The sequence below is a fragment of the Centroberyx gerrardi genome, chromosome 8 (genome assembly GCF_048128805.1).
Source record: "Centroberyx gerrardi isolate f3 chromosome 8, fCenGer3.hap1.cur.20231027, whole genome shotgun sequence".
In the NCBI taxonomy this organism is placed as follows: domain Eukaryota; kingdom Metazoa; phylum Chordata; class Actinopteri; order Beryciformes; family Berycidae; genus Centroberyx; species Centroberyx gerrardi.
Window position 1 is genome coordinate 11190470 of NC_136004.1, and position 19088 is coordinate 11209557.

The 19088-nt window shown below is 43.6% G+C and overlaps 1 protein-coding gene across 1 annotated transcript in view; it reads left to right on the forward strand.

Moving 5' to 3' along the window:
* cabin1 (calcineurin binding protein 1) overlaps nt 1-19088 on the forward strand; it is a 42864-nt gene that overhangs the window by 13443 nt on the left and 10333 nt on the right. The window contains exons 28-35 of the mRNA XM_071927823.2: nt 2075-2140; nt 2990-3169; nt 3263-3675; nt 5180-5293; nt 13384-13547; nt 13657-13753; nt 13857-14546; nt 18076-18150. Coding sequence (XP_071783924.2) covers nt 2075-2140; nt 2990-3169; nt 3263-3675; nt 5180-5293; nt 13384-13547; nt 13657-13753; nt 13857-14546; nt 18076-18150 — 1799 coding nt within the window. The remainder of the gene's footprint in view (nt 1-2074; nt 2141-2989; nt 3170-3262; nt 3676-5179; nt 5294-13383; nt 13548-13656; nt 13754-13856; nt 14547-18075; nt 18151-19088) is intronic.

The window sequence follows — 19088 nt, forward strand, 5'->3', positions numbered from 1 at the left end:
TCATAGAGCAAATGCATCAGCTTTGATGAAACAGCATTGTCAGGCAGTACTGCAGGCTTATGGGTTTTTGGTGCTAAAGCTTTGCCAATGACAGCCAAGCCTTGGTTACACTTGGCCAGTTACCGCACTAGACAATGATGACAGTAAACACAGATTTATCGAGAAGCACCTCTGCTGGATCATAGACTGACGAGTTCATCTAAGGTTGGTGTAAAAGTTGCAGAAGCCTGACAATTTGGGATTTCATCTCTCTTTTACAAATCAGGATACTAGTTTCATGTGAACTATAAATTTTGGGTGTACTGTGTAAAATTACAGAATGTTTTTAGTATTACACAACCCACAGAAATGTGTACATATCTCATAAAGCGGGACATGAAAGTAGGAAATGAACGCATTTGCATAATGGTTTCTTGACTTCATAGTTGCAAGCAATAATGTTCATCTAAAGCAAACTATGAGCTTTTAAATTGTCGCACATTTACCATCCATTATGGAACCTCTTTTACATGCAGTGTTATACAGTCATGACTGTCTTTTTTGTACATTAGAGACATTGTAAGTATACCTCTGAGCTTTTCAGTAGTATTTTATGGTGCCACCAAGAAGTCAGAATGAACAGCAAATGTTTGCTACATCTTTGATATTGAATGAGTATATTGCAGAGTCAATGATTTTATTCCAGTCTTAAGTCAATGCATCAAAGGTGATTGTGAAACAAAGATGCTGAGATGCTATTGGAGAAAACATAGCCCTGACCATTCTTTCCATGGAACAAAACTTAAGCCAGTGACATCCTTCCACCCACCCCATGCCCTGAATCATGTTTAGCTTGAATGTGCGAATAATGCAGCCATATTGCCCATGTTGCCAGTTTTGTCACCCTTTCCAGATTCCTTCCTACCTACCTACCTACCTGCCTGCTACCTCTCTGCCTGCTTGCTTCTACCACCTGCTTTGCCATTTATATATGCATGTAGATCTAATGGGGTGAATGTCTCCACTGTACTGGACAAATTCAGTCCTTTATCACAATCCACTAAATAGTGTGTCATGTGGTCACATTTTGTTTCGGTTTGGTGTTGGCTTAAACTTACAAAAAGACTTAAACTTCGTGGTGATATTTTAAATCTTGTGTGAATCCTGTGTTTGCCATTGCAATTATGTTCAATTAATGTGAAAATGCCATGTCAGGAAGAATGTGACTGGCCCCTTATCGGCACACATCTTTGAGACTGAAGGTAAAAAATAGACTACCATGCGCAGGTTTGCCTGTGGGTGTCCAATCCCTCTGGCTTGAGGCCTGTTTGAAGCACATCATGGTAACAAAAAACTGTAGGGCCTGATTCAGACTCGAAGCATATCTACACCTGATTTACCTGAAACTGTGTATTTATAAAATCATTACGGTGGGAAACCCACCTTCAAAAGTTAATGTTATTGCCGTAATACTGAGCAGTTCTGTCTTGATTTGTGAACATGAACTAGCATCCCCCAGAGCTAGAAACAAGAGAGCCAAGATGTTCTTGATGTTGCCGCTCCATTGACAGTGAAATGGGAGATCAGTTAGACACAGTAACAGTAGCCAGGGTGATTTTCCAGAGGTATGAACACATTTCTGAGTGTCTTCATAGCCAGAGAAGCAGCTCTAGGTTTTGTCTGTTGATGATATCACAGATAATAATGACCTTTCTCCAGTTTCTGGTTTGGGGGAGAGATGTTAATGTTCACAAATATTGATTGAGCTGTCTGAAAGCATCCGAATAACATTGTATTTTCTCATTTACTGGTCAGTCTACCAACAAATGTGGTGTAAATCGACAAATGTGCAAATCTGCCACTATGATCCACATACGATGCACTGCACATTTTGTGTGCTCTCAGAGAGAGATTGGTTTGAGTCTGAATCAGGTTCTAGGTTATCAAGGGGAGTAGAATTAATTCTGTACTCAGTTGTCAAGAATGATATGTGATTTTTTTTTAAAGAAAATGTCATCATCTCAGTTTCTTGTCAATTCAGGGATACAGCTTTGCTTGATTATATTTTAAAACCAGCTCCCCATATCTTCAACAGCCTCCCCAGAGTTTGACCATGATTACTGCCTGCCCAGGTCTCCAATGTGGCTGGCTTCCCTGAATGGTACTGCTCTTAATACCCACCAAACAAGGCTATGTTTTCAGTCCAAAAACAGTTCTAAACGAATACTGAAGTGCATTCCTATAGGAAGCACAGGTCACACAGTTATCAGTTTACATAAGTTCTTAAGTACCATAGTACCTACCAGTATCTTACCTCTGTAAACTATTATGTTGCTGCCATCTGTTTTGCACTGCCTTTTATAATGTACATTGGTGTTAATTTATTATTGTGAATCTTTCGAGTAGTCCCTTGTGTGCATTCTCTGAAATTGCAGAGTCTTGTTGCCCTCCTGCTAATTCTGTTATTTACAGTCCCCTGCCAAGGACTTTTCTTGCTGAGGCTGCACAACGTGGCAATTAAGAGGAATGCTGGCATTTTGGTTTTGGGCTTGTTACAAAAACAAACCACCTCTCCTTCATAACAATTGAGTTTGTCATTAGTGACACATTGATAGCGATGCACTAATAAGGATTTTTTTCATTGCAATTAGGAATATTTTACATTTTTTGTATTTTAAAACAAGCCATCTATCAACAGTTTTAAAAAGGCCCACACAGCATACTGCCAAAGCATCAGCTGTGCATACTGGATCATTGATTGAAATTCCCCACATGATACAATAATCTCCATTTATTGGCTAATACCACCACTATAAGCAGATAGATTGAGCATCCCCACTAAATACTATCAAAATGTAAAGCTACATATACCCCCATTGTTAGGAATGAAGATCACTTCACACATGAGTACCTTTTCCATGATATCCCAAAGGTTAAATTGTGTGTTTGGCCCTGGGGCCAGGCAGCTGGCCACATGACCCGTGTTGTTTTTGTGTTGCCTCCCTGGCAGAGCGCAGTCAGGACAGCGAGGTGGTGATGCTTTCTGACTCCAACTCCACCCAGGATGCCTTCACAGATCCTGCTAGCTCACAGGACAGCAGCCACAAGCTGGCTTCGGGGAAGGCCAGCTCCTCCTCATCAGAAAACACAACCCCTATGAAGGAAGGGCAGCCTGCAGCTGATGACACAGGTACACTGGCATGGGAATAGTGGACTTCACATTGATGCTTTGGTAGGTGATATTTGAATCATTCATAAATCTTTGATTTGAATCCTATATTAGCTTCACATGGAGAAAAAAGCAATGAGGGAGGACACGCTGGCATCCAGATGGAGGATAAAGTTGTCCAGGAAGTAGTAGACCCTATGTCGGTGACACTGCCTGAAGCTCCAGCCCCCAAGATTTCAATGGATCCCTGTCCTCATTCTCTGCCTGTCACAGCCACCCCTCCGAAGTCCGCCCCTTCTCAACAGGCCGCTCCCCAGACCCCAGCCAGCGAGGGCAAGAGGAAACCAGAGCCACCCGTTGAGGTGGTGGAGGTGCCCAAAGCCCTACCTGCAGAGCGCACCGACCAGAGACGTATGCTGGTGGAAATGTGTGTCAGCGCTCTCTTCCTCTGCCTCGGCCGCTTCCCTCAGCACTACAAGAGTCTCTACCGCCTGGCCTTCTTCTACACCGATAGCAAGACCCATCAGGTCAGTCCACCCACGGAACTACCCTGCTAATTTACGGCACTAGCCCATTCTCATTGCTTTTCACAGGCCAACTCATCCATTAAACCCAGGCTATACACCTGTCATCAGTATCTCCTGCCATTAAGGCTGACATTTACAGAAGATGGGTCTTTCTAAGAATTCTTACAATTCCATGGAAATCACATCGACCTTTTGTGTAGCTCATGTCAGGGACTTAAAGCTGCTGGGCCTACTAGTATTTTTTTTTTTTTTTTTGTATTTTCCTGTGTGCCTGTGGGCTCTCTGCAGTGGTACAGGAGGTGCTGAAACAGCATGTGTGTTGGCTATAAGGCTCTGTGGGCAGAGGTGTGTGTGGGTGGTAGCGCAGTGCTCTCTCAGCCAGTTTGGCACAGGGAGGTTGTGTTGAGCTTTACTGTGGTGGCATCCTTCTGTCAGCACTCTGTTTGTCAACCCGTTTTAATGCAGTCTTGGTCCCTACTCAATAAGGACGAGTTGGGGAGGGAAGGGTGCTAACAGTTTTTAGTTTAGTGTTTTATAATATCGGTATACATTTGACCTCAAAGTATATGCAGTGTCAGAGCATGCGTCTCATGGCTCCTGGCTGCAGCCTCTTCCTCGTTTGTTTGGACAAAATTGATTGAGAAAAGATAATCTCAGATCACGATCAAGTGCTGTAGCTTTAAATGGTGGATAAAAGCTGATGTTTAGACCTCATTTAATGGCAGACAAAGAACAGATAACCTTGTTTGATCCACTTTATAATGTTCGAGATTGTAAGCAAGACTGAAACAATCTTGAATCTTTTTCTTGATTCTTGTAGTAGCAGTCATGAGCACTACGGTTATTAAATTAAATTAAGATAATATAATTCCCAGAGCGAAACCTTGATGTAGAATGACTTTTGATTGAAGCTTTTACAGTTGGTAAGGCTTTCCCCAATTTCTGCCTCCGGTGGAGTTCTCTACTGCCTAGATGAAAGCAAATGTGAAAGCACCCTGGCAGTAACTTGATGACACAATCGCTTGATGTGATTCTGTTGACACGGGTAGCTTAGCTGCTCTCACAACTCCTCGCATCCAGTGTTAAAAGCCTCTGCACCCCTTTTGTTCTCAGGAAAATTGCTCTACCTGCATTGACTGGCCAGCGTAACTCTCACTACAAAGATGGAAGGAGAGAGAGCCTGTAATCTCATGTTAGAAGATACCGGATTTGTGGCAGATAACATGAAGTGGTGTTAGCTTGCTATTTTTTTCAAGCGTGGCACTGGTGTAGATACTGATTTGTGAGTCATCATACTGCGAAAAGATGTCTGCGTTTTCCTGATTGCAAATAAGCATAATTGTTTCATTTTCATTTTGCAGTAGTGCATGATTTAAATACTACATTGCTAATTTGCCTCTCTGTGGTCTATCAATCCTGACTCAGTCAGGGAGGGGTATCCCCTTGTTTTCCTATTTATATACATTTATATACATACAAATGTATGGGTTTTTTTTCTCCACAGAACCTACAGTGGGCCCGAGATGTGTTGCTAGGAAGCAGTGTCCCATGGCAACAGCTGAAGCACATGCCAGCACAAGGACTTTTCTGCGAAAGAAACAAGACAAACCTGTTCAATGTAAGTCATATAGTTCACACCAGCATAGCTATTACTCTACTCTAAATATGTCATTATGTCACCACATATTGCTAAAGACATTCGGAGACCCCATTTCATTGCTGGGAGCATACGTGGCAGGCTAACAGTTACATTGTTAAAATCTCATTAACCACGTTTAGTGTTCTGCATAAGGCAGAGGTAATAGAGAAACAGGCTGTTTTTCCAAGTTTGCAGACCAACAAAGCTGTTGATATTGAGGATGTCCTGACCTTTTTTTGTTTATATTTCACAATGTGATGCATACACTTGGGTGGCTTAAAAAACATTAAAAAAAACTTAATACATTGTGAAGTCCCTAACAATCCCCAGTCCTAGTTCATATTAATTTCCACTAACTCTCAAAACTGTAATTACTGCACAGCACTTGTAAGGGTGCTGACAAATGCAGGGGAAAACACGAAGAGATTCTGTACAATCCCACGAGTCATTCATGGCAATGATATCTATACCTAATGAATTAATCTCATCTCTCTGGCTCCCTAATTGATCAACAACCTTGATCTCTGTCATGGCTCATGCTATGCTACTTGGCTTGTTAACGTTGGCAACTGAACTGGTAGCAAACATATTAAATGGCTTATAGCATACTATATATCGCTGTTGTCATGTGAAAACCTCATAACCCCCATTTTGGTGATTCATGTTTTCACTTCAATTGAAGGATTACCTGTTCCTCTATGGGATAAGAAAAAATTTGCCTATTTTGCCTAATTTGCTTATGAAACCCTTTCAAAACACACTGGAGAATGTCAAAACTGCATGGTGGTCATGCCAAAAACAAACTTGTTTTTCTTAGTTCCTAAAAAGTTGACATTTTGTAAGGTTTTCACCTGACGGCAACAATATACTCCTTGACACAGCACAAAAAGCCGTCTTTGAACCGGCTTCATGACTAGATGGGAAGGCGGCTTATTGGTGAAAAATGCTGGTCTGACCCTTTAACACAGAACTCAAAGCCGCCGACAAGCTGGCTTCAAGTCAGCTTTTTTAATCTGTGTGAAAGCGGCTATACATACATAGAAGCATTGCTTAATACAAAAATGTGCTTGATTGTAAAATGCCTATATGTGTTTTCTTACAATCATCAAACGATTTAGCTATATATACCTCCATACATCACTGTATGGTAGCAGTTCATGCACACTAACAGATGAAGAACCCATGAACCGATGAAGTACGTTCTCACATTCTTGGTTAATGATCTGTCTCTGTGTTCACTGTGAGTGCAGGCATAGAACATGGTTAGGTTTACTTTTTCACACAATTTAATTTGATGCACTAAAATAAGCCCTAATTATGGATCACTAATACAAGCACTGCTATGAAAGGAGCCACACAGTGGGTGATTGTTGTATTGTCTGCCTCCCAGAATTACAAGGCCTCTGGTGGGTTCCAGGGGAGGAGATTACTGTCTGGATCTGTCATCTGTTCTGCATATCGGCTCATTTACCTCTTTTCACATTTACTTGAATGAAATCCATATGGAAACACATATTACAGCTATTTCAGTGAGCGCAAGAAATGTGTTTACTTTTGGATTCTGTTCTGCTTGTGTGGTTTGTCATAGCCTGAATACTTTCACTTTTATTAGAGAGCCAATAATGCAGGCAGAGTCTCATATCAAGTCAGGACCTATGGCTATAGAGTCCAAAGCTGCCTCCAGAAGGCTTCTGGTAACAGACTGTAGGTGCGGTGTGTGAGGGCCAGGCCTAAGCTGGGGGAGAACTCTGCAGATCTCTGGCTCCCACTGGGTTCTCACAGAGCCCCTTCTGGAGGCAAACCTGCCGCCCTGGCATACCAACTGTTGGAGCTTTACTGTTCCCTTCAAACCAAGTCCTCTCTCTCTACCACAGGGCACTGCAAACCGCCTTGAATATTAATCAAACGGGCCTGTTTTCTGAGTCTAGTGTTTGTTCAAGACAAATCTATCAGTCAATCAGTGACACTAACAGTAGAGTTGCTACAAGACAGGGCATAGCCTATATTTTCAACTTTAATTTTGTCTAGGGACATTTGACTGGGCACACGTCCTCTTTCAACAACACCCTGCTTCACACTCACACAGTTACTCACATTCACACCTGGGAGCTGCCCAGTACAACCAGTCTTCTACCGTTGGCTGCAAAACAGCTCCACGAGCATAATAGGGGATTAAGTGCCTTGCTCATGGGCGCCTCGACAGTAGTTGTTGAAGGAGGGGAACAGATTTTGCCAGCTGGAACAGGAATTGAACCGACATCCTTCCAGTCACAAGTCCGGCAAGTCAATCTTAGCTGGGCCTACAGGTGAGTTTGACTTGTCTTTAGCATCACAATCACAATCAATCACTGTCAGTGTATGAATATATTGTGCGTTGAGCAGTCATCTCTGAGTGACAGAATGACCAAGTGAGTGCATGAGAGCTGGCACAAATTGACACAGACCGTGGATCACATCAACGATCTGAGAAGACACATGGCACCTTGATGTCAAGGAGACTTGTGTCTCAACAGAGCGCGTACCTCATTGAGCCTGTTGGTGAATACTCAGTTCCCTTATGTAGGTCATGACGCCCTACTTTCCTCCTTGTTTTGGCTGGGTTATATCAACTGGGCCTGCATAAAGTAACCTATATACTGCTGTTTTGAAATGATCCAGATCAGTTGAGGTTGTGTTGCATAATTTATTGCTGTTAGTCTTCAACAGGAGGGCTTTTTAGGAGGGCTAGTGCACTCTGTTAAACTGGTAATCAACTCACGATTGTTAGAGTACCGTTATTATTTGGAGTCTCAAATTGAAGTCATAGTAATTTGACAAATGTTTAGGGCTGTATTCAAGACAGTATGTGAATCAGTTTATCTAAAAGTGTAGGTGAGGTCTAGGTTAATATTGCCACAGAGTCACAGGATAGCAAGGCTGGATCTCATGATATTTGGCTGTAATGCTGTTGTAATGCTGGGCATAGTACTTGTCAGGGCAAGAAAACCATCCTCTTTAGTTTGGACCCTCTGGCTGTATAGGACTACTGTTGTCTGATCCTGCAGAGTCACTGTGTGCTTGCTCAGGCACGGTGTTGCCCCCCCCCCCCCCCCCCCCCCCCCCTCCACACAGACATACACACGTGTGCTTACATATTCCTCCACCCACTCACACATTCACTCTCCTCCAAGCTCCAGAGAAAATGGATGTCCTTGTTGCTGCATTTCAGACAAACATTATCCCATCCTGGTCTTTTAACTTTTCAGAGAACGTGTTTTGAACTGTTACTGTCTCTTCAGGGCGAGCTTTCATGTTGGCTTTGACTACTTGAGTTTAACTTTGCTTGTAGGTAGGCCTCAGTGTCTTGTTATAGTAGGTTAGTGTAATCTTTTGGGGGACAGTTACACTTGCATTACTTGCATCACTTTGATGTATGACTCAAACATTTTGTGTGTTCAGCTGTGCAATGTGCTGTAGGTGGAGCTCCACTCAGGAGAACCTTTTTTTTTTGTGAAGGGAGGAGTGTTAGCCAAATAAATACATGTGTTGAAGAAGTTGATATTTTGATTTGCATCTCAGAGGTTGACTCTGCCTGCCAGTATGTTCTCCTTGTCTCGTTCTACTCTGTTTTGTTGAGCTCAGCATTTTTCAGCATTTTTTTTTTGTCACTCGCACAACAGGAAGCAGGAAAAACAAGGTGTGTTTGCGTTTGCTTAGTATGTTTATGGTGACCAGCTGGAGAGACACAACCAGAGATGAAAGAGAGGAAAGGAAGGAGGTGAGGGCTGTTGAATTATTATGCTGCTGGCTGAGGACATACTTTGTGTGTGTAGCACTATCTTGCCTGTACAGGCAGCACCTTTCTTCTTCAGCCTGCTTCTTTCTTGTTATTGGGGGATTTTACCTTTACAAACATGCTCTTTTTTTCCCCACTCTTTTTTTTTGTCCGTCCGTCCTCCTCTCTCTACATCACGCTACATTGATCTGGTTTTGTTGAGCCCATTTTTCAGCCAGTTTGTGTTCTCTTGTTCTTTTCCTGTTGCTCTCTTGTCTTCAGGGTGATCATGCTCTACCCCTCCCCCTGGCTCTTATTCGCTCTACTCCTCTCCTCTATCTGTTGCACCCGCGTTGTTTCCTCATTACTCTCTCTCACTCCTCTGTTTGTGTATGTATTGTGTGGGTGTGCACTAATGGGCGGGAGTTACTCAGCCTGCCTCTGATTGGCTAGCAAAGACCTACAGGGATTGGCTGTATGCTGTGTATAGTGAGAGGGAAAAGAAGGGAGGAGGGGGAAAAGAACTCCAGCAGGCTGGGGTCAGGGGAGAGCGGAGATAGAGAGAGTGCGTGGGTGTTTTTGTTTTGAGATGGCAGGGTTTGAAAGCGGGAGAGGAACGAGTCAGCTTGTATGTCAGTGGCATACTGAGCTTATAGGCCCTGACGCCAGCGCTGTTTCTCCTCTTGTCAAGGCGACTGCTATCCTCTCCTTCTTCTTCTACTCCTGTTCTGCCGTGTGCAGCCGTGCTTCCCTCTTGCTCTCTCCTGCAGCTCTCGCAGCCCCAGCACCCAAATGCAGCCCACCCCTTGCTCTCTGAGCGTGAGCCGCTTTCAGGGTGGGGGCGCTGCCAGGGCTGCTGGTGCTGCTACCGCCAGCAGGAAACTGTCCAAAAGAATACTAACACAGGCGCCAGTGGAGTAGCTTTCCTTGGTGATGGTGAGTCGCTTTCTCTCTTTCCCACAGACTCTTGTGCTTACCGACTCGAGCACAAGATCATTTTAATTTGTTTGTATGAGTGGAGTTCCCCTGTGGTTTGCGAGAGTTGGTGTTATACTTGGAGTGGAGTATTTTTACTTGGCCTGTAGATGAGGAGAGGACTTCCCAGTGCTGGCAACACAGATGTGTGTTTTCACTCTGCCTGGTTTTCGTCTGCAGTCAATAGCCTTAGGCTTGTGTTGTTGCATAGAGATGGACCATAGGATCGCAGAACTAATTGATGCAAAAGCAATTTCCTGTAGTAGTGTCAGCATTTTTCCTGATATATTCAGTGGTATTTTGCAGGGTGGTGTACCTTGATAGAAACTGACATGAGACATTGGTCTGTGCATGTGGTGATGTGAGTGTACTATGCGCTCACATAGTGAGGTCAACAGGGGATTCATGGGTCATGTTCAGTGTTAGTGAGGGAAAGTGGTGCTCCAGCAGTATGATAAAGAACTGCAAAAGAAAATGACTTTTAAAGAGACTTCCTGGGGTTCTTGATCCATTGGTCCTGATTTTTCACATCAAGTAGCGTAATAATGTTGAAGACGAATGTAGAAGGGTGGAAAATTAACACCAGCCACCTGCTGGTAATATCTGCAGGTAACCAGCCATCCTGGATGTTCTTCTCTTATCTAAAAATGTAGTTGGCAGGTAAATCAGTAAAATTGCCTTTTGAATTTTGGAACTGGAGGGGCCTGTAGGGAAAACTGCTTCCTGCTGTGGTGGTTAGGTTGGCAAAGAAAAAAAACCCAATGTAATCTAATGTGAACTCATACTCTGACCATATTTCTGCTTGTTGCCAACTTTTAGTTGAGGGCTGACAGAGTGAAGCATTTCAGTGCAGTTTATTTATAATAGCAGCCACAGTAATTTAGCTGCATTAGTCATTACTGGTTGCTACAAGACTCATTATCAGTAACTGTATGCAAAGCACAGTTTCCTAGAGTTTATTAGTTATTCCAGGGAGGAGGTTTTGAGCCTGTCTCTTCCCTGTCATTGATGGCATACTGAGGGCTTCCCTGTGAGATGATGTTTGGGAAACACCCAGCATCTAGTCGTGGCTCAGGGTTTTACCCAGGGAACTAGAGGGAGAATCCCTTTTCTGTCCCTTCTTCTCCCTCGCACTCTTGATCCTCTGTTTTGCTCCTCTTTCTATTATTTTTTCTTTTTATAAAAGATGGCCAGAGCATGAGAGTAGCACTAATGCTAAATTGGCATGCTGCAACAGTTATCCTAGTATGTTGCTGTTTGTAATGCTGGATTAAGTAAGCAATTAGGAATTGTTTATGTGACATGTGAATATTCCACAGTCTAATCGCTTTCTTCATCTCCCACAACCAAACTGAAAACAACCTGAAAATTGGTTGGAGAAAGAGCAGATTTATTTTTCCCCCAAGCATCCTCTTGTCACAAATTCATCACTTGTTCCTCCCACTTTTGCTATGCATGTAAATCTCTGTTTGATTCCTAGGTGGTGTATCAGCCACATGTTTGTGCCAAAGCTGTTGCTCCAGATATCAACCAGTGGTCATATTTTCCTTTACAAAAAAGAAAAAAATATGCTTAAAATCATTGCGGTTAAAGTCTTACAAATCTGCTTTAGCTGTTGTGCTACAGCATAATCTGTGCAAAGCCATGGCTCTGCTCTCCCTAAACAGATTTGCTGTGGTTGGATGGTTCTCCGCTGAGGAACAACTCTCCTCCATTAGAGCTGTTTTTCTAAGTGAGCATAGCCCACCCCCTCGCCTTACTTGCCCTGCTCCTGTTGGAGGCTTTTGCTAATCTGTGCATTGAAAGGTTAAAACCTTCCCAAGCCCTGCCTGATTGCATCATATAATAATAAATCTTCTGTGTTTCACACAGGCGTTGTAGCCACGCTCTAGTTCTTGAGCATTTTTCTAACCACTGGCTCTGAAGCTGGATCATTCCACTAACCTGAATAGGATCCCAATAACCCCATCATTGAAATAATTAATGAACTTTCTGAGCAGGAAAGATGGAGTGCTGAATTATTCTGCTTTTATGTTCAGGAACAAAAAAGTAGTAATCTCCTGTTAGAAACAAATGGGAGCAGCCAAAGAACTGAAAACCCTGAAAAATCACATCCCTGATTTATTATTTGTTAAGGAGAGAGGTATAATTTTGCTGGGATGTGAGATTGAGTGCCCATATTACATTTTGGATGGCCAGCTTTGACACCTTTTTGAGTGAATAGGCTCCAAGTCCATCCTCTGGAATGCGATTTGATTTGACAGATTTATTTAGCCTTTCTTTCCTGCTTGGCTCCTCTCCAGTGGCTTTGAAAATGTCATCTGACAATCTGGAGCTGTCAGTTAGGAGGAGGACTAGGCTCCCCAGTGCCTTCGATAGCTGAAAGAGCCATCTCATTTGTTTTGTTCCGTCCTGATATGGGCAGCTTTGCTCTGCCTCACACACACTTCTGAGGCCAGGAGCTCTACTCCGTGCCATGTGCTTTATAACTGTACACAGCCTAGGCCACCATCTGCACTCACATCCATAGCTTTAGAGTGCAAAACCTCGCCCAGTTCACCTGCTGAGAGGACATGTGCTCGCTGAAAAGGTTGACTCGGCCGTCACAAAAACACCTCATCAGTCTTTCTGCAAAGGAGGGGCTGTCTTTGTCGGCAGCAAGTCCGTTGTTCTGTTGCATTGCCTGGACAGAACTGTGCACTAATGAGGCTGCCTATCATGTCTGCCCAGAGAGAAAGCTCCCCAACCCTCCCCACCTCCTACACGGCCAGCCAGTCCACAGGATCTCTCCTGCAGCAAGTCTTTCCATCCCCTCATTAGGGCTTTCTTCGATGAATGCCATGTTTTTAGCTCACATTAATTCCTCTTGCCTTCTCTTCTCCTTTCTTTCCCTTCGGTTTTTCCATGTCTCCCTGTTAATTGTTTCCGTGTGTCATAGACTCCACGGTGCTTCGAAAACCTGCAATAATGGCAGAACACAGGCTATAAAAATATAAACGTTGGGAATTGCCCAGATTAGCCTGTTTGTTCGCTGATGGTCCAAGTAATACTGAATCAACGAGTCGCGTCTAGCCAATGACAGCTCGTCGTAGACTCCATTCAGCCTCCTTGCCCACTGCAGGGTGATTTTATTAATGTTGGATGATGTTTTGAAACTGAGCCATGTTTTGAAATCAAGCTCCTGCTAAACTAAAAGTCAATGCCACACAAAAGCTTGAGTCTGTGCCATGTGCCGCTGTCAGTTTGTTGGAGATGCAATATTTTAGGTTATTCGGTTTTGGCACAGTGACAGTAAACTGATGATTTCGCTCTTCATTTGTTTCTCCTCCACCACCTCCAGGGCATCTGGCGTATTCCAGTGGATGAGATTGATCGCCCGGGAAGTTTTGCATCTCATATGAACCGATCCATCGTCCTCTTGCTGGAGGTGCTGTCTCAGCTCAAGGATCACGACACACTGCTGAAAGTCTCTTTCATGCTGCAGAGAACCCCTGACCAGGGAAAGTAAGGACCAATCTCTTAAAGTACTGCACTGGATTATATGTGTTTGTTCTATTACTTATCCTCTCTCTCTCGCTCTCTCTCTCTCTCTCTCTCTCTCTGTGCCTTGAAGGAAGTATTTACGGGATGTTGATCGCCAGGTTTTGGCCCAAAGAGCATTTTTCCTAACTGTAAAAGTCCTGGAGGACAATCTGAACAGTCTCACAGGGGTAAGGAAGCAGAACTCACTGTACACACTCTGAGAGCAGCTCTGTGTTTTACGCTTTTGGCATGCACCCACCTTGTGTTGTGACAGGTTCTGTTCTCTCTCAGGTGTCTGAGCAGCCTTCCAAAGTGCCTGCGCCCTCCATGGGGGAGATGACCACAACGGATGCATCCAACAGGCCCAGTTCAGAGGACAGCAAACATGCGCTGCCTAAGAAGCCCGGGCTCACAGAGGGAGTCTGTGCCACAGGCCCTGACACCGGGCCCAGGGAGGCCTCCCAGGCACAGCTTGCCCCAGCCCCACTGGCCACAGACAAGGGGGATAAGGCTCAGGAGCTCCAGTCTGGGAAGGTGGAGGTTGCTGGGATTGAGGGGCTCAGAACAGGGCCAGAGGAACCCATGGAGTTGGACACTAGCCACTGGAGGAGGCCCTCTACTACTGCAGATTCTCAGGGCAGCCAAACGGAGGCTGAGGCCCCACGGAGCGCTACGGAGCCTGGGGAGAAAGTGGCTGAGAGCAGCCGGACACCAGAGCTGTCTCTGGAGGAGCTAAGCATCAGCTCCAGGCAGCAGCAGCTCCAGGCCCCAGCACCGAAGGGTACAGTGACAGCCAGTGGGACTGATCAGGGCTTGTTGCGAAGGCCCAACAGGAAAAGAAAGCTACTGGAGGATGTGGAGTCAGGCAAAACCCTGCTGCTCGATGCCTACAGGGTGTGGCAGCAAGGCCAGAAAGTCATGACCTACGACCTGGGGCGCATTGAAAAGATCATGTCAGAGACTTACATGCTCATAAAACAGGTATACCTCTTCAAGATATACAAGGTGTCTCTGGTGTGCTTATATCAGATACAGGCATGCAGGCAGACGTGCACATACACATATACGTACACAGAAGCTTGCTTATTTATTGCTGAGAACATAGGCTCTACTATAATTTTTTTTATTATTCTGCATTGTCATGCATGCTTGATATGAGCACTCCTAAAATAAAATGGGGAAACCCCTCTCTAAGCTGAATTAGTAACATAACCCCCTCTGCAGTGTAGGGACTTTCCCTGCTTCAATCAGGTATCAAACACTACTGCAAACCAGGCTTATAAAGCACGGTTGTGTTATTACTCACAGTAAACCAAAGTCAACCTCTGCACATTGCTATTACTGTTTGAACAGATTGCCGACTCTGAACTCAGAAATGGTTCTGATATGTTGCCCCATTGTGTAGCATAATTTTTAAGAATATTATTGAAAGGCTTATTTTTGGAGACCCAGTAAGAGCCTCTCTCTGAATGAGTCACATTCAGTCACAAGGCTCCAGAGTGCTACCATTTGGTTGCATTTTGTGACTTTTCTTCAGGTGTTGATGCTAATCATTTTCTTTGGTCACGCCAGGGCTGATGGCAAAAAGCACCCACTCTAAACATTTAATTCATTATCCACTCTGTTCACTCTGCTGTTGCATGCCCCATAGCCTCCAGTCCAATGATCCCTCTTGGTGGGTTATCAGGTTTTATGTAGACCATGTCATGAATGCAGTTTAGCAAGATCACACACATAAGCAAGGTTCCCACTGGTTATGGAATTTCTATATCATGGAATTTAGAGAGGTGTATGCCACACAGGGAAAGTCAGGACATTTAATAAATTCTCTGGGGAAGTCATGGGATATCAGGGAACTGGATTACTTTACAAAAATATGCCTGAATGCATTTTGCAACTTCTTTCACACATTCATAGCAATAGATGGTGTTTTTCTGCTGTTTTTGTACATCGTATTCTCCGCAGCAAGCCCAATTTAAGTGGAAACCAGACTGTTTACCCCTTGAGAACTTTTCAGAGCTGAAAAACAACATTAACAAACTGGGAAGGAATTACATTTTTAGGTTGGGAAAAGTCATGGAATTTTACATCGAGGCCACATAGGGAAACCTGTATGAAACCTAGTGTTTGCTGAAATGTAAATCAAATTCCAAGTAGTAAATACTGCACTTAACACCTAATCTATGGTTCGGGCAAGGAATAGCCTTTAAAAAAGAAGTAAAATCTTGTTGCAGAGATTTTGCTTTTTGCTATGTCAAGCCTCCTGTAAAAATGAGCCCCATCTCTACTAGATACATCTACACTATCCTTTCATTTTCCTCCATGATGAATTCGAGATAGGGGATTTTGCCGAAACTTGAAGAAATTATGCATCTCACACCACTGCGTTCCCTCAATTTCAAAATTACAGTGATTGGACTAGGGGTTGCATCTTGCCTTTGGGTGCTAAATCAGCTTGCCAATGTCCATGTTAACCATTTTTTGCCCCCATACAAAGCCTATGTAATGGTGAAATTCTCTATTAATGTAATGTAATGTAATAGTGGTGGTGGTGCCACAAAGTGAAAATGCTTAGTGGCATAGTGCCATCACAGTGACAGGGATGCCTTCGTTGTATTTCTCCGGAGCAAGCTTGAAGTGTGTTTGGAAGTTACTCCAACTGTAGCGCTTGCTGTGGCATTCATGGTGTCGTTACAGAGCAGCTCACATCAGCTTATATAGCCTTATTGAGCTGTAGATCAATGCTGACCCTAGGGAAGTTGCCATGTCATTGGCTATGTGTCATGTCAGAAAGCTGCAGCTGGAGTGGGAGGTAACAGGAAGGGCAATAGGCTAGGCTAGGCCAGCTACTATAGCTTTTGTCCTATTTAGGTGCTTTCTTCCAGTTGCTATCATTTCTTGTTCACTTCAAGAGGTAACAAAGAGAACATTTTCTCAGTCACATCCAGAAGAAAGAATAGCCAACCAGCTTGTTTTGCATGGCAGCTCTCTGTCATCAAATGAGCAAATCAAATGCAATTCATTTGTCTGGGCATTTTCTTGCAGTAACTACATATGGCTAATGAAATGTTTTCTCAGTCGGTTTTGTATTCTATATGGTCTCTCGCATTTCATAGCTGCATGTAGTTATAATTTAGATCTGTCCCTTGCCTCTTGCCATTTAGATTTTTTTTGTCATTTAGAATAGAACTCCTGCATATTTCAGTCTTTTTTTTTCTTTCAGATCACTTTAGGGTACTAATCTTTCAAAGTCCCACTAAATCTTATGCTCTAAACACAGACGGAGCATTTTCTCCCATCAGAAAGTATTTGCAGCTCGATAAGTGAAGGATAAAAACTGCACCAGCTCGCCCATTCAGAAGCTCGACCACACATCATCATGCTAACAGCCCTTCCACATTTCACAACCCAAAGCATGGCCTCAGAATGTGTTCAAATGACAGCTCTCGGGCGTTATCAAACACTATCTGTTAATGAAAGTGTAGCAGCTCCTCCACCATCTCTGAAAAGCCATGATGGTCTCCCAAATACTCCCCGAGGTTTCTCCAGGTCCAGCCTGTTGCAGCGTATCAGCTTCACTTCCATTCTGTAATAATAGGAGAATTGCATTTAAAAACTGCATTAAAAGGTTATTTATGTCCAGTGACATTCCTGAGAGTTTAAGTGAAAGATTTTATTGTGGAGGAATACTAGAGAGATGTCTTCTTAAAATTAGCTATATTCAAACATGAATTATGTGATATTGATGTCACCACTGGCAAGTGGGTGTGGTTTGACGAGGAACGTTTGCAGGGGGGATAGACATGAAGTCAAAACAGAGGGCTGCCCCCTGTGATACATCGAAGCTTGAGTCAGTCCATCTGACAGTTGCATAATTTGAAAAATAGCAGAATGGGGCTGCCGTGAAATCCCTCCCTGTGGGGCTCCCTGAACCACTGCATACAACAGGCTGCTTGAGGGAAAGGAACGGCTGTGTGAACAAGAGTACTACTAAGTGTATGATGTTCTGCTGTAGCTAAGCTCCCTAACTCCCACACAACACCACACATCTACTGGCTGTACCGGGTCCTAATGAGAGCCTTTCTCTGCCCGTGCTATGATCAGTCAGCCATTTGCAGACTCTCAGAAGAGTTCCTGCTGGTTCCGACAGTCAGAATCAGAAATTACAGGAATCTGTCTTGTTTGCATTGGTGCAGAGACGTGTTGACAAATCAGCACACGTGGTACATGGACAACTGGACCACAAACCGTGCAAAGGGACTTATGATAGACCATAGGCTGCACATATCACTCCAGAAATATACATATAAAATATACATTTTTCAAGCCGCATGACATATAATATTTTTGCAGCCGTAGAACACGAGTATGCAGTAGTGCACTGGCTATACTGAATATAATGAGATGCATGAAATGATTTATGACATTGTGAATAATGAACATGTAGATATGTTGCTCTGCTCTCATCCTTTGCCCTAACTTCTTCATTCTGCCTGTTCTCCGGTCTCAGGTCGATGAGGATGTAGCTTTGGACCAAGCTGTCAAGTTCTGCCAGATACAGTTGGCCACTTCTGCCCAAAGACAGGTAAAACACTGTTAAACTCAGCTCCTCTGCTATCTTTCTCTGCCTCCACATTTCCTTCTGATTTACACTTTCTTGTGCAGTGTAGCTGCATACTGTAGTGTCCATTTATGTCGAGAGCTAAATGTGTGTGCTATCTATCCTGGTTTATGCCAGATACTCTGATCTGTTTCATCTGTTTCCCCGTCTGACTGGAGCAGTCTTCCATAGCAGGGCTTTAAAAGAAGCTACTCAAAGGATGTTTATGCTGGTGGAGATGGTCCACAAAGCAAACAGAAACTTAAACTTTGCTCCGATTCTTATTTGACCACCGGAACGGCAACAAGATTTATTCAATGACTGTCAACATCATGCATTACTTTTATATAGCCTTTATCCAAACTGCAGAAGAAAACATTCAGGATGACAGAATTTAATAAACGCTTTTTGTTCATGAAATTAGTCATAAAAAGAACATGTTTTTGATTGTAATAGGTGAAAGTTTAAAAAGGATAGCAGCGCTGCTTGTTTCCATTACCTTGGTTATGATTCAGCTGGGATCAGGAGCAGAATATCCAGAACAAACCTCAGTTATACACCTCAGTAATGCCGTAGAATAGCAGTGTCAGCATTGTCCCGCAACCTAGATAGTAATTTTAGATTACTGGACTTGCTTGTGATTAAAAGTTGTTGTTTTTTTAACTTTACTCTTACAGCCAACAGCTATGTGGGTGCATCTTTGCTAAGAGTTGTATCTGAGAGGCTTGAATACAGTGTCTGTGGAGTGGTCCACTCCCCATGTTTAAGTTTGCCTTATTTGGGTGCATTTGGCGCAGGAGACCTAAAGTATGGCTCTGTTGCTAGGAACAGTACAGTGTAGCTATTTAGCAGAAACTGAGTCGAACAGTATTTGCAAATAACTCCTTTGTTTTAACCTATTTTGTGTACAAATCGGGTGGGGT